The sequence below is a fragment of the Bos taurus genome, chromosome 9 (assembly GCF_002263795.3).
Source record: "Bos taurus isolate L1 Dominette 01449 registration number 42190680 breed Hereford chromosome 9, ARS-UCD2.0, whole genome shotgun sequence".
Lineage (NCBI taxonomy): Eukaryota > Metazoa > Chordata > Mammalia > Artiodactyla > Bovidae > Bos > Bos taurus.
In genome coordinates this window covers 100,666,023-100,686,496 of record NC_037336.1, presented here as the reverse complement: position 1 = coordinate 100,686,496, position 20,474 = coordinate 100,666,023, and the positions used below count along the sequence as shown (strand labels likewise).

General features: G+C 46.9%; 1 protein-coding gene across 5 annotated transcripts in view; it reads left to right on the top strand.

The window, feature by feature from the left end:
• Positions 1-20,474, top strand: part of PDE10A (phosphodiesterase 10A) — a 574,597-nt gene that overhangs the window by 351,157 nt on the left and 202,966 nt on the right. The window contains exon 1 of one of the 5 annotated variants that reach the window (XM_059889986.1): positions 11,795-12,081. The exons of the other annotated variants lie outside the window; for them this stretch is intronic. Coding sequence (XP_059745969.1) covers positions 12,051-12,081 — 31 coding nt within the window. The 5' untranslated portion in view covers positions 11,795-12,050. Of the gene's footprint in view, positions 1-11,794; positions 12,082-20,474 lie in introns of those variants that run through there. 5 annotated transcript variants of the gene reach the window in all.

The following is a 20,474-nucleotide window of genomic DNA, read 5'->3' as shown; positions in this document are numbered from 1 at the left end:
AGGGCTCACGTTGGAGGGCTGGGCTCCCTGATGATTGTGACATCCTTGTTTACTGATAAGGCAGGAAACGCTCCATTTCTCAACATGTAATTTTTTTAGAGAAAAAGCAGTCTTTGTTGCTGTGGGATTCTTCCACTGTTGATGCTGTGCTCCACTCCTGAGAGTTTTGTGAATAAGCGTGAATCCTTGAGGCTGAAGGCCAGAGGGATTTAATCTGCTCATAAGGTTGATTCTGTGTTTAGTTGACCTCTATTTTGGCTAAATCTCATGCGGCAGTCACATCTATAGGGTAGGCTGACCTCCTGACTGGTCCTGCGTGGCTGGGACTTTCCTGACTTTAGGACAGAATGTCTCACGTCCTGGGAAGCCCCTCAGTCCCTCTCAGGCAAGCCAAGAGAGCCGCTTATCCTGGAGCCAGACTTTCCGAGGGGCTCACCTCCGCAAGGTCCTAGCCACCACCTCCCCTACTGCGGTACTGGCAGTTGGCAGCTGATGAGATGAAACAGCTCGTTTGAAGTTGTCCATGCAGAGTTGAAAGGTGTGGTCCTGCAGGAGGTACCAAAGTCCTAAAACTGACCCCGTCCTGATTCTGGGCACTGCTTCCTCGGGTAGTTGGTTGTGGCAGGAGGTCAGCTTGCCTGACGGAGTCAGAGGACAGGACCGACCTCTGCTCTCTGGAGAAATGGGCTTCACCCTTTTGGGATTGCTCAGCTTGTCATCCCAGAGCTTCTCCTGGCTTTTCAGGACCTAAGGATGTAAGCGTTACCACACTCAAGAAAGCATCTTGCACTTGAGAAAACATCAGTCTCTTTTCATTGCAAATATCTCTTCTACGAACATGTATTTTCTTGAAGTTGTGCCCTTGGTTTTGACTCTAGGCATCTAGTACAGAAATAGCATTGCCTAATTCTGCAGAGATTCAGGAGATGCCTGCCAGTATAACTGAAGATATTTATCTAAAATAAATTGTATCGAAAAAGTGATCTGTTCCTTATCTATATCTCTTTCAGTGTTTCGCAGTGAAGATGCTGGTGGTGTACAGTATATGTGCCTTTCCCTCGGTTGTTGAGAAATCCACTCTTTGATTTGCATAGGAAACTGCAGTGCACTTTAACTGGCTGGGTTCAGGAGAAACTGAGAAGTTGTCTATTAACAAAATCCTTAACTGGGCTAGGAGGTAGCTCGCCTTTGAAGTTCAGTGGCTGTGTAATAATCTGGTCGAATATTGACTGGACACCCAAGCCGAGTGCCTGTAGTAGCAGTGCTCTTGGCGTCACCTGTGCAAGGTGTGTGTGCGCAAAGTCGCTTGAGTCATGTCTGACTCCTGCTGACCCCATGAGCTGCAGCCTGCCCGGCTCCTCTGTCCATGGGATTCTCCGGGCAAGAATACTGGAGTGGGTTGCCATGCCCTCCTCCAGGGGATCTTCCTGACTCAGGGATGGAACCCTCATCTCTTATGCCTCCTGCATTTACAGGCGAGTTCTTTCTTTACCACTAGTGCCACCTGGGAAGCCCTTTGTACATGGTCACATCTTATTATAATATCTTGTTGTGGATTTTGTGTTTTTTATATATATATATATATATATATATTCACATTATGATAATATGTCAAAGAAACTTTAGAAAAGGCCACAAAAGATCTATCCCCTTTAGGCTGTCTGCCTAAAGAAAATGTTTCTCAAGGGGCATGAAAGCTACCTGAGGAAAAACTGGAATGATATTTTTTTAAGAGTTTACTGTGGCTACCAAGGAGCCGTTATTTCGTGAACTCAACTCCCGGCACCTTGTGCTATCTCCTTGCTAAATACAGTTTAGGCTGTTTAAAGCTAGGCTCTGTGCTAGAGCGAGCGCTGACTTTCAGAGTAACGTTGGAGATTGGTTCCTGCGAGTTTCCTGCCTAAGGAAAGTAGAGGAGATGGCAGTCGCTGCCCGCTGAGCTCTGCTCTCTGGCATCCCTGTCTTGTGGGCAGCGCCGCGTGGCACTGAACCACGGCCCGCCTGGAGGATGCCTTCTGTTCCTTGGGAAGAGCAGCAGGGGAACTGAAGTTCAGGCAACTTCCTGGAAAGCCAGTGTTTTCCAGCTGCAAATCTGGCGTAAAACTAAAGGAGGAAAACTGCGGCTTGTGGGCAGAAGTCAGGGTTCTGGGTTATCGCGTGTGAATCAATGAAAATAGATGTTGCTGTGCTTCCTCCTTTCGGGGGTTTCGGGTGCTCTTCCTGCAGCGCTGCAAACACAGGGACGCAGCCTTGGGTCACAGGAGCCAGCAAATGAGAGTGACCGTAAGTGGTCCTGATGGAAGTGCCGAGAGGGAGCAATGCAAGTGTGAGAAGACATTGAGCTTTAGTAAGAGAAGTGAGTAGTAGCCCCATAAAATGAATCTAAGCTGAGCGAGTACACCTTATTATGCATAAAGTATTCTTTGCAGAAAAGTGTTTTAAGATAAAATTTTCTTGAAACATTTTGGTACCCATCACACTTGAAAGAACCTCGGGCTCACACATCTAATATTTTAACAATTGTTAAAAAAAAGGACGCCCACAAAGCGATCGTGTTTCATTGCCTTCATCCTCACCTCATGAGCGTCTTGCCTCTTGCTTCTGTTTGTCACTCATGGGAGCAGTCCAGACTTATCTTCATCACTTTGGTATCCGTAACATTCCAAAGTTTTGTTGAGAGTATCTGAATAAACAGCTTCTTTGGAAGACTGACATTTAAAATGATGGTTTTACATAGTTATAATGACTTAATTAGCTACCTTACAGATTTGTTTTATCTTAATATAATGAGTGGGGTTTAATTATTTTGTATGTATTTGTGTAAACTGGGTCCAGTGAGTCTACCACTGTGCTCATTAGACTCTTATTTTATCACGCTCCTTAACAGTGAGCAGGCCCCTGGCCCAGCCCTTACTTCCGTGCGACCAGGAGATGCTCTGGAGCTGCACAGGGAGTATTTTCTCAACTTTCATGCACTTCATCAGTTATTCAGATGTTTCTTGGATGCCTCCAGTGTGCCAGGAACTCTGCTAACTGCCGAAATATAACAGTGAACAAGATAAAAATAGTCCCTGTTCTGAAAAAGGCTCCGGGGGAGCAGCTAGGGCAGGCTCCGTGCACTGGGGGAGCTGTACTGGGGTCAGGCAGATTCCAGGGACGCTTGGGAGACACCTGGGCCTTGGGGGCGGTGTGAGTGGGGGCTGGGGGGTATGGGGTAGGCGCCAGGGAGGGGAAGAGGCGGGGTGGGCGGTGTGAGTGGGGGCTGGGCGTAGGGGGTAGGCGCCAGGGAGGGGAAGAGGCGGGGTGGGAGGCAGGGACGCTGGGCACCCGGAAGGCAGATTCGGAAGCCTATGTGTGTGTGGCCAGGCCTGAGGCAGGCGTGTGTGGTCTGTCCCAGTGTCCAGGGGCTGGTCACTGTCCTTGCACTTAGAGTCGGGAGGTGTTGAGCTGGGGAAGGGAGGCAGAGGGGGTGGCTTGGGATGGGATGTTGGGAGGCTTTCTGAGTAGCATCCACAGTTTTGATGTTACCTTTGAGGGATGAGATGGCTGGATGGCAGCACTGACTCGATAGATGTGAGTCTGAGTGAACTCCGGGAGTTGGTGATGGACAGGGAGGCCTGGCGTGCTGCGATTCATGGGGTTGCAAAGAGTTGGACACGACTGAGTGCCTGATCTGATCTGATCTGATTGAGGGATGAGGACCAGCTGCAAACTCTTAAGGAATAAGGGATAAGGTTGAATGAACACTGACGAAGGAGACTTTAGCATTTTTGGAGGCTGGTTTGGGAGGGCTTGAATAAAAGCAGAAAGGAGCTAGTGGAGTGTTTAGGACCCAGTCCCTGACAAAAGGGGTGAAAAGGGAATCTCTGAGAGATGTCTGCAGGACATCATCAGCACAGCTTGGGGCTGTGGGTCCTGGAGAGGGGGGCAGGGAGGACAGGGGGGCAGGGAGGACAGGGGGCAGGGAGGACAGGCGGACGGGACGACCCAACAGGGAAGGGTGTGGGCCCAGGAGGAGGGCCCGCTCAGAGCAGAGGAAGAACTTGGTTTGGGCCAGCCGGGTCTGATGTGCACGTTAGCCCAATGAGTCCAGACCACGGGCGTATAGTCGCAGGTCCTGTGGGGACCTGAGTCTGGAGAGAGACTGTCAGGGCTGGCGTCTCGTTGTTGATTAAAGTATCGCTGCGTCTTCAATGTTTCTGCTGCCATTGGAAGAGGAGCTCTGCAGTGCGTTGACTCGGGTGATTTCACACTTCATTGTGACTAGTAATGTTTGATTGCCTCTACTTTAGAGTTCTGTGGGCTTCCTCAGTGTCCACAAATTTGCGATTTCTCAACTGAAATCAAATATTTGGTTCATTGTCTGCTGGGTTACGGGGTGAAGTATGTTCAAGGAAATACATCCAAACACGTGCAAAGAATGTGTTTTATTACTCTTCAAAAGACAGCACCTATTGGGGAAGTCACATTACCTTCTATGACACCATGCGATGCAAGGAACAGGAACAAAACAAGACTTCTTCAAAAGTATGTGCAGATGCAGAGAGTGTTCCTGGTGTTTGCGTGCAGCTGTTGGGTTTCAGACAGGAGTGAGAAGACCCTCCCATAGGGTTGCCGTAGTTGGGAGGAATACGAGAAGGAAAAATGCTCCCGTCAGAAAACTGCTTTCTGTTCTCTGAGCAGTAGACATCTCATTTGGGCTACCTTTAGATTTGTAATGGGTAATTTAGCCTGGATATTTCTGTGCAGATCGTTTCTCCCAGTTATATTGTTCAGTACGTGGTGATGTTTGAAACCCTGTGTGAGATGAGTTGTCTTCTGCACGTGGATGGTGTGTGTTTTCAGTCCCTGGGAGAAGCCGGCACAGGGGTGTGTAAGGCACAGGGGAAGGGGCGTCCCGTCTCTGTTGCCAGCTGAAGCTGTCTGCAGTAGTTACTCATGACCGTGTGACTTTCAGCTGGAACTTGGCAGGTCCTCAGAGGCTGGGAAAGAGAGCTGATTTTTGAATGAAGGAGCTAAAATAACATAAACAGTACATGATCTTTGTTTCACTTATGGTTTTATTAAACAAACACAGCTCGTTTAATCCAAACACTGTGGCAGGTTTTCTTAGAGGAAATTGTATTAATATTTATGGAGAATGTTCTGCATGTTGCTTTCAAGAGAATGAAAACATGTATGGCCACTACCCCACTAATGTGACAGGCTAGCAGGTAATTGTGCAGAGATTAGGTTAGTTTTGGGCTTCCCTGGTGGCTCAGCTGGTAGAGAATCCACCTGCAATGTGGGAGACCTGGATTCAATCCCTGGGTTGGGAATGTCCCCTGGAGAAGGGAAAGGCTACCCACTCCAGTATTCTGGCCTGGAGAATTCCATGGACTGTATAGTCCATGGGGTCGCAAAGAGTCAGACACGACGGAGGGACTTTCACTAGGTTAGTTTTAGAGAGAGAGAATTCCGTGGCCAGTGGTACTTGTCCCTCATCTGGTCATCCCTCAGCTCCTGGTCACAGGCCCTGCATACCTGCTTTACTAGAAGGCCTGTGGCTTGGGCTGGACCTCGCAGTGTCCATCATCAGGGCAGGGACTCGGCCACGGCTCATCCGGGCCCTTGTGCAGGGCTGGGAGGGGATGCGGGGTGGGGGCCTCTCATTTTGCTGAGGTTGGTAGGCAGGGGTGGCGTGTGCCTTGTCTGTTGTGTGTGGAAGCCTGTGCTACAGTCAGGACGGGCCAGGTTACAGTGCCATAACGAGCAGCCCCGGAGTGTCCCAGCTCCGTGTGACAGTCACGTCTTTCCTTTTCCCACACAGGTCACCTCAGGACCAGATGAGAGCGTCATAACGCCACACTTTTTGCTTGCTTGCTTGGTTGTTTGTTTGCTGGGCTAAGTATGAATTGGGATTTTTGTCTCTTGCAGTTGAAAGGGTCTTTTGACAAACATGTTGGGATTCGGTTCGGTGGAAAGGAACACCACCGTAGGAGAGAGACTGAGGCAGCTCCGGGGTCAGGTGGCCTCAGGGTTTACCGTAACATGGATTTGGGCTCTCGGCTGCTTCCAGGGCAAGACTCTCAAAGTTACACAAGTCCTTTCCCTTACTTTATGAAGAGAAAGCTGAGGTGATGAGTGACCTGAACCTTCTGTTAAAGGTCAGATGAGAATTTAAGGACCAGGACTCAAGCCAGGAAGGGCTTTCCTGACTCTACATGCAGGGATTTTTTCAGGGTTTTCCAATCTCTTTCTCTCTCACACAAATGAAGGTAGAAAAGTTTTCAGGGCTGGACTCAAATCGTCACAAGAAAAGGCAGATGGATATGAGGTAGCAAACATAGTGGGCACTTTACCCACGAGTTGGGAATTGTATTTGAAAATCCTGTAAGTTATCATGTATGGCAGCAGAAGCACTACTTGAATCAGAACTCTTTCTAGAATAATCAACGGAAGGTGGCTGTTTGTGGGGACAGGTGTTTTGACCCAATCTCATGACACAGCGGTGGTGTTAAGGCCCTGCCCTTGCTGCTCTGTGAGCTCAGCTGACGCCAGAGACCCGGGGTCTCATGTGGAGACAGCACCATGTGCCTGAAGCTGTCTTCACTGGGCACCTGCCCAGTTCTGTCTGCACTGGTCCTGGAATAATAATCTCAGAACTTCATCAGCCACATGTCGAGGACTGGGCTTTGCGGTGCAGATGTGGCCTCGTCCTTCCAGAGGAGAAGCTGCCCTTTGTAAGAGATGCGTGTGCATTTGAGCTCTTACAATTTCTACGGTTAATGCATTCCCAAAAGTTAACATTTTTCTCCATCGAAGTGGGAAAAGTATTTTGGAAAATATCAGTCTGCTATTTCCAAGCTAATGAAGCAAGGAACTAGAGAAACTTGGGTTTTTCTTTGATAAGTTTAACAACAGAATAAACATGCTTCCTATTAGACTATAAAGAGCCTTAGGTTGATCGTCTTCAATTATAAGTAGCACCACACCAGTCTCCTGGGTTGCCACCACGGTGTGACCAGGTACATCGCCTCAGAGCCCTTAGCAACCTGACTCAACGCCCTTCCTCAGCCCAGGCTCCCACACGACCTGCACACTCTCCGTGCTGCAGCCACACCACGCCACAGGGGCTTCTCCTCCCACCTGACTTGCTGTTTGCTCTCTGCCGACCTCTGCACATTCTTCCCCGAGCCTCCTCTGAGCCTTTCTCCCACTTGCTGTTCCCAGTACACCTGCCGCTCTAAGAAATGCTCTTCTGTTCCCACTGTAATCCCCGGCGATATTTCTGGTTTTCTCTCCTGGGTGTGAGGTTAGACTACATCTCCCCGTCCCCTTCAAGCTTGACGCTTTGGCCGGTAAAATGCAGAAGGAAGTCGGGTGTGTTACTCTGCAGTGGGCTTCTCTGACGGTCAGCGCGCAGTTTACCGTGTTGCCTTCCCCAGGCTGGGCAGTGATGCTCTGGACTGGCACTGCGAGTGGCTAAGTGAGAGCAAAGTGAAGGTGTGTCCCGAGAACGTCAGTGGGCAGGTTTAGTGAGTGAAAAGAAATCTTTGATGTTTTAAGTCACTAAGATTTTGGAAGAGTTTGTTGCTGTTGTTTTTCAGTCGCTAAGTCATGTCCGATTCTTTGCAACCCCATGAGCTGCAGCATGCCAGACTTCCCTGTCTTTCACCATCTCCCAGAGTTTGCTCAAACTCATCCATTGAGTCAGTGATGCCATCCAACCATCTCATCCTCTGTCATCCCCTTCTCCTCCTGCCCTCAATCTTTCCCAGCATCAGGGTCTTTTCCAGTAAGTCATCTCTTCACATCAGGTAGCCAAAGTATTGGAGCTTCAGCTTCAGCATTAGTCGTTCCAATGAACATTCAGGGTTGATTTCCTTTAGGATTCTCCGAAAGCACAATTCAAAAGCATTAATTCTTTGGTGCTCAGCCTTCTTTATGGTTCACCTCTCACATCCATACATGACTGCTGGAGAAACCATAGCTTTGACTATATAGACCTTTGTTAGCAAAGTGATGTCTCTGCTTTTTAATACACTGTCTAGATTTGTCATAGCTTTTCTTCCAAGGAGCAAGCAGCTTTTAATTTCATGGCTGCAGTCACTGTCTGCAGTGATTTTGGAGCTGAAGAAAATAAAATCTGTCATTGTTTCCCCATCTATTTGCCATGAAGTGATGTGACTGGATGTCATGATCTTTATTTTTTTGAATGTTGAGTTTTAAGCCAGCTTTTTCAACTCTTCTCTTTCACTTTCATCAAGAAGCTCTTTAGTTCCTTTTCACTTTCTGCCATAAAGGTGGTGTCATCTGTATATCTGAGGTTATTTCTCCTGGCAGTCTTTATCTTCATCAAGATTGATGATGAAGCTTGAGCTTCATCCAGCCCGGCATTTTGCATGATGTACTCTGCATATAAATTAAATAAGCAGGGTGACAATATACAGCCTTGACGTACTCCTTTCCCAACCTGGAACCAGTCTGTTGTTCCATGTCCAGTTCTAACTGTTGCTTCTTGACCTGCATACAGATTTCTTAGGAGGCAGGTCAGGTGGTCTGGTATTCCCATCTCTAAGAAGTTTCCACAGTTTTTTTGTGATCCACACAAAGACTTTAGTGTAGTCAATGGATTAGAAGTAGATGTTTTTCTGGAATTCTTTTGTTTTTTTCTAGGATCCAGCAGATGTTGGTGATTTGATCTCTGGTTCCTCTGCCTTTGCTAAATCCAGCTTATACATCTGGCAGTTCTTGGTTCAGGTTCTTAATGTAAAAATGGCAGGGCTAGGGCATTAAGAGACTAGGACATTTTGAAAGCAGTTTCTCTTGTGAAGTGAATTTGAAGGACAGGGAAGCTGGCTCTAAGTCCTGGAGTGTATCAACTCTTGTGTGACAGCGTCTGCATCTCTACCTCCTCCTCCTCCTCCTACTACTAAGTCGCTTCAGTTGTGTCCGACTCTGTGTGACCCCACAGATGGCAGCCCACCAGGCTCCGCCGTCCCTGGGATTCTCCAGGCAAAACACTGGAGGGGGTTGCTGTTTCCTTCTCCAGTGCATGAAAGTGAAAAGTGAAAGTGAAGTCGCTCAGTCATGTCTGACTCTCGCGACCCCATGGACTGCAGCCTACCAAGCTCATGTCAGCTGTAAACCTGACATGCTGTAGTGCTCCTTGTGTGTGTGTGTGTGTGTGTGTGCGTGCGTGCATGCGCGCACACGCTCAGTCTTTGGGACCTCATGGACTATAGCCCACCAGGCTCCTCTGTCCATGGGATTTTCCAGGCAAGAATGCTGGAGTGGGTTGCCATTTCTGCCTCCAGGGGATCTTCCCCAGCCCAGGGGTCGAAGCTGTGTGTCCTGCGTCTTCCCGCACTGGCAGTCAGATTCTTTACCACTGAGCCCCCTGGGAAGCCCAGTAATGCTACTAAGTCACAAGAAACCTTGCCAAGTACATAGCAGCCACTCAACAAATGTACCAAATCATGTGTAATAAATTATGTGTGATAAGAGCTCTTTGAAAAACAGAATGCTAGGGGAAGGATAATTTGGGAGACTGGAATTGACGTATACACAGCACTGTGTATAAACAGATAACTGATAGAGACCTACTGTAAGCACGGGAAATTCCACCTACCGCTCTACAACGGCCTGTGGGAAGAACACTGTTAGACGCGGACACGTGTGGTGACTGATGCACTGTGCTGTACACCTGAAGCTAACAGGACACCGTAAATCAACTGTGTTCCAATGAAAATTACAAAAAGAAACCAAAATGCTAGTATGATTGAATTTGAGTAGCTAAAGAAAAAATATTGACATCATAGTTAATCTAAATGTTTGGGTACTAGATTTGGCTAACACTGCTTTCAGCAGCAAGTCTGTTTTAAGAATTAATTCCTTATCTGAGAGGCACGGGTGAAGGGGATTGAGTAGGAGCAATATTTGAAAATACCAAGTTGTGATTGCACTGGGTATAACCCTGGCAGAGACGTTAAAGGCAGCTAAGCGGGCCCTGCAGGTACCTCTGTGGGCAGATACTTTACTGTGTCCTTGATTAAACAGCCTCAAGACCTTGATGGAACACACAGTGTGGGAGTGAAAGGTTTGATGAGGAAATATGTGGATGTAAATCTGCCAGCAGGAAGGGGAGCGGAGGTCGAAGAATCCACTGAGGAAGTTCATGCAAGGGGAGGGTACCCGCTCTGCTGGAGTGCAGGAGAGGGTAGTGGGAGGGGCCGGGGTCTGTGATGGGGGCCTGGGCTCTGTGATGGGGTGGGGTCTGTGATGGGGGCCGGGGGTCTGTGATGGGGCCTGGGCTCTGTGATGGGGGCCGGGATCTGTGATGGGGGTGGGGTCTGTGATGGGGCTGGGGGGGTCTGTGATGGAGGCGGGGTCTGTGATGGGGGCGGGGGTCTGTGATGGAGGCAGGGGTCTGTGATGGGGGCGGGGTCTGTGATGGGGGCGGGGGTCTCTGATGGGGGCCGGGGTCTGTGATGGGGCCCAGGAAGAAGCCCTTGCTATACCGTCCACTGAAGGGCACATCCGAGCAGTTACATATACCTGTGTGTGTCCACACACATGCGTGTGCACATGCACACACACACACACACACGAGAATACAGTTTTATTTCTTGAATGGAAACACAGACCCTCAAAAGGCAACCAATCCACTTTCTCATTGGCTTAAGTGTTTACCCTGATGTTAAAACTGTCAAGGACCAGGGTTCTTGGCCTCCTTGATCAATAGGAATCAATCAGAGGCCAGACATCAAATCCAGGCAAGGCTTAATTGGGGTCCCTGCTGCACCAGGGGGGAGCGAGGAGAACAGACAGTAGGTCCCCTTGCCCGCTCTCTTGCTGGGGGAGGGGGACAAGCTGGTTCCTTAGATGGGGTGAGGGCAGGGAGTGTGCCCGGGGAGAGGCTGGCAGCATGGCTTGGGGGTCTGTCTCCCCTTTGGTGGTGCTGTGTGCAGGGGTCATGGGCAGTACCCCGCTTTGCCCTGGACACCCTGCTTTTGTTTGCTGCTCTTCAGAATGGCAGTTGGAAGTTTTTGGTCTCTTTGTTTGTAATTTGCCCCAACTGTACATGCACACGCTTTCCAGGTTATTCTAGTGGTAAAGAACCTGCCTGCCAATGCAAGAGACATAAGAGACTCGGGTTTGATCCCTGGGTCAGGAAGATCCCTGGAGGAGGGCATGGTAACCCATTCCATTATTCTTGCCTGGAGAATCCCATGGACAGAGGAGCCTGGAGGGCTGCAGTCCATGGGGTCGCAAAGAGTCGGACACGACTGAAGTGACATAGCAGGCATGCAGGCACATCCACAGAGTTATTTTTCATCCCTTACGGTTTCTTTGTATTTAGTCGTTGAAGATGTTTGTCCGGGGGCAGGCACTGCAGCAAAGGTCCAGGTGCCAGCCTGTCTCACGCCCACACTTTCCAGAGAACTCGTTCCCTGCCATTTCCTAGCAATTGTCCTTTAGAACCATGGGCTTCCTCCCCTCACTCTCTCTACCGAGGGGTGAGTGTCTTGGGAAGGCTCAGCCCTCTTGACCATCGGTCCCCAGCCTGGAGCCCTGAAAATGCAGCGTGGCTTCCCTGGAACCCTGGAGGAGTGAGGGAGAGGGACTCTGCAGTGTCACCTTCCCACGGAGCTGGGACATGCTGGTGGACAGAGACTCAAGCCTCTGGCCGGGGAGGGGCGAGGGAGGTGCAGGGACGTGAAGGTTCCAGGCTGGGACTGTGATGTCAGCGGCCCGGGGGGCAGAAGCTTGTCCCCAGCCCATGGCAGTTGGAATCTGTTGGAGGGCGGTTGGTCAGTCCTCGGCCTGAGAGAGCTGGGCAGCGGGAGACTCTGCCGGTGTGTCTGCTTGGACTCCGGGTGGAGAGGAGGCCGTCTGAGGACTCGTGAGCAAGCCCTTGTCCCCAGGAAAGCCCGCAGGCCGGATGTCAGCCCCGGGAGTCAGGCTGCCCGAGAGGCCGGGCGGGCCGGAGGGGCCAGCTTAGCAGCGCTGTGCGGTCGACCAGAGAAGCCCTCCTGCTTCCTTCTGCCTGCGAACCCCGGCAGCTAATGACTTTCTGTGGGATGGCAAGATGGTATGGTGAGGAGGGGGCTTGTTCCAGTGGTACAGCCTCAGATGCTTATCAGCCCTTACTGTGTCCCAGGGTGCCCAGCCTGTTTAAAGACCCCTGGGTCCTCTAAGTCACTGTTTTACGGTATCATCACGTAACGGGGACACCTGGGATTTTCCTCATTGATGTCGGTGAAAGGATAAAAGCCATGGCTTCAAGGGTTTCTCTGCCTTTTCATTCTTCTCAAAGGGTAGGAGAGAGACGGATGAGAAAACTAAAACAGAAATTGATTGTGATGCAATTTATCAGAGAGAAGCTGGGAAAGAGATAGAGGAAAAAGAGAACTGTAGAGACACTGTGCCTTCGTGGAACAGAGAAAACTTCATCCCCATTGCAAGGGGGTGCGTTAAGCTGAGCTGGGGCTGCCCAGGACTGTGTTTTCCTTACGGAGGTGCGGGTGTACACTTTGCTTGGCTTGTTTTCGTATGCTTTTGTTTCCAGCAGAGCATTTATTACTCACCAGAAACACAGGCAGTCACGGTAAGGGGGGAGCTGGCGTATACGATTCATCGTGATGGCTTACATTCTTTATAAATTTCGTCCTATACTGTGGCATTTCCAAGGTTACTAGCGTGAAATAGATATTAGAATGTCTGGATTAGAGTTCAGGCTAATCTAGAAGAACCTTGTGGTGGGACTGTTGCTTGTCTCTGTGAAGGATTGCAGAGACCCATCTGGGTAGGGTAGAAAATAAGGATGGAGAACATGCCATAAGAGACAGCTAGAGATCTCTTCCAGAGACAGCGGATGAAGTGATGCAAAGGTTGGCAGGATGCATGGATCTGGCCATGTCATTTTACATAAATTCAAGTCCAAAGCTATGCTCCTAGCTGACAGCAAAAGCGAATTTCTAACTCTTGGTCTAAAGCACATGGAGTCTTCTAATTTATGTGGAAAAGGACAGGGAGAGGGATTTTTTTTTTTTCCTTTGAAAATTAATCAGTAATTCCACCCATTATCCCGGGAGAAGGAAATGGCAAACCGCTCCAGGATCCTTGCCTGGAAAATCCCATGGACAGAGGAGCCTAGTGGGCTGCAGTCCATGGGGTCGCAAAGACTCAGACACGACTGAGCAACTAACACTACCCATTGTATACGCTTAATAGAAAATAGAAGAGCCTCAGGAACCATTTACTGAGGAGTTAGGTGTTCTAGATGGCATGTTGAGGACTTTACCTGCATTACCTTTATTAGCCGTCACAGAGATTCTTACAAGACTGGTACTGTTATTACCACCATTCTACAGATCTGAACCTTAGCACAAGTCCATTGCCCAGGTCACACAGTAGGGACCGTACCATTTGTTCAATTACAAGTGAAGGGATGAACTGCCTTTTATGTGATGTGTACCAGCTTCTGTACCAGTGACTGAACGTGGAGAGTTTTAAACAGTTTTGCTGAGAAGTGTTTGCTTCATTTATTTTAGCCGCTTTACATGGTGACTTGACAGGGTTGCCACTGCATTTGCATGTAACGCTTAGAAGCGATATTTTTAAGGTCGCTCTCATCGTGTTCGTCTTTGGGGGCTCTCTCCAAGCTCTGGAAATAGGAGAATAGAAATTAAATATGAGTAGTAGAGTTTGCTTTCAAACTTTTATGACAATAAATTTTACCATTCTCAGATGCAATTAGATATTTGCTAAAATGTATGTTGGTATTTTCGGAGAAGGCAATGGCACCCCACTCCAGCACTCTTGCCTGGAGAATCCCATGGATGGAGGAGCCTGGTAGGCTTCAGTCCATGGGGTCGCTAAGAGTCAGACATGACTGAGCGACTTCACTTTCACTTTTCACTTTCATGCATTGGAGAGGGAAATGGCAACCCACTCCAGTGTTCTTGCTTGGAGAGTCCCAGGGATGGAGGAGCCTGGTGGGCTGCCGCCTATGGGATCTCACAGAGTCGGACACGACTGAAGCGACTTAGCACCAGCATGTTGGTATTTTAAGATCTAACCAGCAAATTGACAGGTTTGGGGGTTTTCCTCCACAAAAAATAAGTGGGGGAAAATGTCTTTTTATATTAAGACTATAAGTAGTTTGGTAGTCTGATTTATGGCCTTGAGTAAGCCAAGAGGCCACGGGCCAAAATGTTACTTATTTTGGTGAAGTTCTTGTTGTCATAGTGTTTGGTTCCCAGGAGACATCTATTTCACTCTTCCATTTCTTTTCCATTATATTAGGCTTGCAGTCTTCTTTCTGTTAGCTTCTAATTACATTCCATGATATGTAAAAATAAGATTTAAAGGCATGTGAAGGACTCAACCAGAACTGTAAGTAAATCTGGTATCATTCATGGTTTCCCTTGTCTGGGGCTTCCTAGGGGGCTCAGTGGTAAAGAATCTACCTGCCAATGCAGGAGACACGGAGTTCAGTCCCTGGTCTGGGAAGATCCTTTGGAGAAGGAAATGGCAACCCACTCCAGTATTCTTCCTGGAAAAACCTCATGGACAGAGGAGCCTGGCGGGCTACAGTGCATGGGGTCGAGAAGAGTCGGACACGACTGAGCGACCGAACAACAGATTTCTCTTGTCTGCTTTAGTTTGACATTGCTAAGATCCGTCCGCAGTCACTAAGCTCTCGGGAAAAGAATTAACTAGAACGTGTAGTAGAGACGTGCCGTTTCTGAAGTGGATTTGTTTCTGTCCTATTTCCCAAGTCTTTGTCTATGCACCACATTTGGACTTGAGGGGCTTCTTCCTGTTAATCATAGTAGTCACATTTAATGTCACACGCAAGTTACCTTAACACGATTTTGTAGTCAACACAGATTACCTAAAGGGAGAAAACATTTCTGTGGCTAAAACTTGAGTTCTGTGTAGGAAAATGCTTGGGTACAACTGCAGCTGAAAGCTCTCTGACTGACTGTTCTCCGTACAGTTTAAGAGCCGAGGCAACGTACGACTAGTTGATCGTTAAAGCCTGAGTTGGAAGAAAGCGGCCTAAAAACACAACCCAGAAGGGTGATTTTCTTAATCATGGTTATAGCTGTAGGTCTGTCGTGTATTTATCCATCTGACACTCACATGTTGCTGTTATTGTTCAGTCAGTAAGTCGTGCCTAACTCTTTACGACCCATGGACTGCAGCACACCAGGCTCCTCTGTCCTCCACTGTCTCCTGGAGTTTTCGCAAATTCATGTCCATTGAGTCAGTGATGCCATCCAGCCATCTCATCCTCTGTCATCCCTTCTCCTTTTGCCTTCTGTCTTTCCCGGCATCAGGGTCTTTTCCAAGGAGCTGGCTCTTTGCATCAGGTGGCCAAAGTATTGGAGCTTCAGCAGATATTCGTTTACACGACAGATATTAGGTACCTACTATTTTAGGAAGTGGGAATAGAGCAATGAACAGATAAAACAAAAATCAAACCCTGTCCTCCTGGATACTACCTGGACGTCTACCTCGCAGGTAGACAGAACAAGTGACATGTAAGAGTGTCAGGCTGGCAGTAAGTGGTATGGGGAAGAACAGAGCAGTGAGGGCGGACAGAGAGTGTAGTTGTAATTTTAGTTGATAGATGCGGAATAGGCTACATTAAGAGGCAGAATCTCAGCAGAGATTCTGAGCAGGTGAGCTGCGTGATCTCTGGTGACAACGTTTCAAGCAGAGGGAGCAACCAGCAAGTGCAGACACCAGGTCTGAGAGTACAGCTGACGTGTTTGAGAGCACTGATTGCAGCGAGACCGTGGAAGTAGAGGAGCAAAAAAAGGGACTGTAGAAACTCTCCAATAAGGGTTAAGTCTCTTCTCTGTGTAAGACAGGGAGCCGTAAAGGGTTTAAGGAGAGGAGTGATTTATCTGACTTAGTAACAATGCCCTGACTGCTGCTTTGAGAACAGACTATAAGGAGAAGAAGGGTGGAAACAGGGAGACAGGATAGGAAGCCAATGGCTAATCCAGGCAAAGGACGATGGTGGCCAGGCCACAGCAGAGGCGGTGGACTGATGAAAAACAGCGGGTTGTGGACATACTTTAAAGATACAGCTAACAGGACTGAGTTCCAGTGGATCTGGACGTGGAGTGGGAGAGAAAGACATGAATGATGGTGTCAAAGTTTTGGCCAAGTTTCCTGGCCAGCGTTTTGGAAAAATGAAGGATCGGGTTGGTGAGAAAATCAGGTGTTTTTTTGGTTTTGGACATGTTAACTAGAGCTACCGAGTAGGCTTTTGGTGAAGTTATGATAGAAGTCTGGGTGTTAAAACTAGATTAAAACAGGCTTTGATTTTCATTTGTAATGGATTGCAGGCAAGCATTTCATGGCTATGTCTCATGGTTGATTTTACTTAGTTATTTAAATTGACTAGAATGATGAAATAGTAATAATCTTTTACTTTTGGTTGTACTATGAGCTCATCTTTATTGACTTTGCAGCCATCCTTCCTTATGACAACTGGATCATTTTTCTTGACTATAATAGAGCCAAAGACATCTAGGTGTCTTCACTTAGTGGTGCTGTGTCACTGCTTTGGTGGCAGTGGGGAATTCCAGTTTGTGTTTCGTAAGAACTGATGCAAGGACGAGTAGGTTGGGCAAGGGGAGGACTGAGGCTGAGGCAGATAAGGCTGGCCCTGGAGGAACTGGCCAATGCTGAAGGCAGCAAGCTACACCTAGACTTTAGAACCAGTGGGGGTTGAGGTTACCTGGCTCACATAGTCAGATGAATCTGTGTTTTAGAATCAGGGGGACTTGGTTTAAATTTCAGCTTTGCCAGTCACAAGATACTTGACTTTGAGAAAGTTCTCTGACTTGGCCAAATCTCAGTTTCTTCATCAGTAGATCAGAGATTACCCGACCTCTTGCATCTCGTTTAGCATACCAGCTTTATCACCTACCTCTTCTGTATGTGTTAATTCTCTCTCATGTTATGCAGGAGAGTATATGGTTCTCTGGCTTCGTGCAGATTCTTGCTGCATCCCATAATGTCAGTTCTATTTCTGGTGCTGCTGAATTTGCTCACTAGGCTCAGATGGTGTCCGCCAGATGTCTGTACTGTAAAGGTGTCTTTTCCCCTTTGTTATGAGTGGTCTTTGGAAAGATACTTGGAGGTGGTGTGAATATCATGCTTCTAATACCCTTTCATTCAGTGGTTTTACATTCATTGACTATCTTTGCCTGAATTATTATTTTGAGATTTTTACAGAATGATGATATTTGAAAATTCTGTTTGTTGTACGTTTAAACCTTGACTTATCCTACAGAGAGCTCTCGTCGCAGCCCCCTCCTGACATGACACCTCCTGCTTCTGGCCTTACTGCTTTCAGTTTTTGTTGTTTTGCCTTGTTTTGCATAGCATTATGCATTCATGGGTTCCTTTTATATTCAATGCTATAATGATACATTAAAATATGTGTTCTTTTTGTCTTATGTTTAATGTCACCATCTATTGCTGTTTTTATTATTTTTGATCATCAAACTGCCCCATGTCTGGCCAGTATCAATTCTTTTCGAAACACTTCCTTACTCCATTTCATGTCTCCATCACCTTGTACAAACTTTTCCTTACTTGCTTCATACTTTCCTATCTCAGACCTGGAGTCAACCATTCTCCAAGGATCCCTGGCCCCGTTTAGTGGGCAACAGTGTGGAGTCAACCATTCTCCAAGGATCCCTGGCCCCGTTTAGTGGGCAACAGTGTGGAGTCAACCATTCTCCAAGGATCCCTGGCCCTGTTTAGTGGGCAACAGTGTTGAGCAGCCGAGACCACTGCAGCTTGTGTTACTCCTTCTGGTCCCTGTCAGCGGCGAGAGCTGGGGCTCTATCTACTCCATCTGCCTGTCATGCTAGTTCCAATTCACATCCCATACTATAGGGCTTTCTTTACCAGGAAAGGCAATTAAAAATGATTATACAAAGTAATGGGCATAGAAAGCAATTATGAGCAAGCTGACGTATTATAGGCTAGTATGATTCAGTAAGAATCTTATGGTACAACTATTAATATTAATGATTTAGCTCACTTAGAATAGTTTCTTCTGTGGCCTATGATAGAACAGGAAATCTGAGGAAAATTTTTGTCTTTGGAATCTCCATTTGATACTGTTTGCATCCTTAACTTCTTCAGGGTGATTCTACATGCTTAATAATATTAGTATCTTTATTTACAAGCTGAATAGGAGTACATTTACTATTTTAACATGTCTTGTTTTAATAAAAATATCTTTACTAAAACATAAATGTTTACTAATAAGACTGAAGGAATTGACTAATGTCTGAATAGTAGCTGCAGATGTTGCTGATGTGATAGTCAACATATGAATTTTGATCTTTAAATTTTTGTATCCCATATTTGTCCTGCTTTTGCCCAGTTTAGGATATAGAATTGTATCAACTCCCCTAATTAGAATACTTTGAAACATTAATTTAAAAAAATGGAGGTATCTTTGGTTTAATAAATGCTATGTCTCACATGTGTGACATTATATTTGTGCTTCCACACACCCTCCAGTGTTCCTGCCACCACAAGGTTAGTTTTCATCCATCATCATGCAGTTGATCCCCTTTACAAGACCTTTTAGAACTAACACCCAAAAAAGATGTCCTTTTCATTATACGGGACTGGAATGCAAAAGTAGGAAGTCAAGAAACACCTGGAGTAACAGGCAAATTTGACCTTGGAATACGGAATAAAGCAGGGCAAAGACTAATAGAGTTTTGCCAAGAAAATGCACTGGTCATAACAAACACCCTCTTCCAACAACACAAGAGAAGACTCTATACTTGGACATCACCAGATGGTCAACACTGAAATCAGACTGATTATATGCTTTGCAGCCAAAGATGGAGAAGCTCTATACAGTCAGCAAAAACAAGACCAGGAGCTGACTGTGGCTCAGACCATGAACTCTTTATTGCCAAATTCAGACTGAAATTGAAGAAAGTAGGGAAAACCACTAGACCATTCAGGTATGACCTCAATCAAATCCCTTATGATTATACAGTGGAAGTGAGAAATAGATTTAAGGGCCTAGATCTGATAGATAGAGTGTCTGATGAACTATGGAATGAGGTTCTTGACATTGTACAGGAGACAGGGATCAAGACCGTTCCCATAGAAAAGAAATGCAAAAAAGCAAAATGGCTGTCTAGGGAGGCCTTACAAATAGCTGTGAAAAGAAGAGAAGCGAAAAACAAAGGAGAAAAAGAAAGATATTAGCATCTGAATGCAGAGTTACAAAGAACAGCAAGAAGAGATAAGAAGGGCTTCTTCAGCAATCAATGCAAAGAAATAGAGGAAAACAACAGAATGGGAAAGACTAGGGATCTGTTCAAGAAAATCAGAGATACCAAAGGAACATTTCATGCAAAGATGAGCTCAATAAAGGACAGAAATGGTATGGACCTAACAGAAGCAGAAGATATTAAGAAGAGATGGCAGGAATACACAGAAGAACTGTACAAAAAAGAAAGATTTTCACGACCCAGATAATCACAATGGTGTGATCACTGACCTAGAGCCAGACATCCTGGAATGTGGAGTCAAGTGGGCCTCAGAAAGCACCACTATGAGCAAAGCTAGTGGAGGTGATGGAATTCCAGTTGAGCTGTTCCAAATCCTGAAAGATGATGCTGTGAAAGTGCTGCACTCAATATGCCAGCAAATTTGGAAAACTCAGCAGTGGCCACAGGACTGGAAAAGGTCAGTTTTCATTCCAATCCCAAAGAAAGGCAATGCCAAAGAATGCTCAAACTACCACACAATTGCACTCATCTCACACGCTAGTAAAGTAATGCTCAAAATTCTCCAAGCCAGGCTTCAGCAATATGTGAACTGTGAACTTCCAGATGTTCAAGCTGGTTTTAGAAAAGGCAGAGGAACCAGAGATCAAATTGCCAACATCCACTGGATCATAGAAAAAGCAAGAGAGTTCCAGAAAAACATCTCTTTCTGCCTTATTGACTATGCCAAAGCCTTTGACTGTGTGGATCACAATCAACTGTGGAAAATTCTGAAAGAGATGGGAATACCAGACCACCTGAGCTGCCTCTTGAGAAACCTTTATGCAGGTCAGGAAGCAACAGTTAGAACTGGACATGGAACAACAGACTGGTTCCAAATAGGAATAGGAGTACGTCAAGGCTGTATATTGTCACCCTGTTTATTTAACTTATATGCAGAGTACATCATGAGAAACGCTGGACTGGAAGAAACACAAACCGGAATCAAGATTGCCGGGAGAAATATCAATAACCTCAGATATGCAGATGACACCACCCTTATGGAAGAAAGTGAAGAGGAACTAAAAAGCCTCTTGATGAAAGTGAAAGTGGAGAGCAGAAAAGTTGGCTTAAAGCTTAACATTCAGAAAACGAAGATCATGACATCCAGTCCCACCACTTCATGGGAACTAGATGGGGAAACAGTGGAAA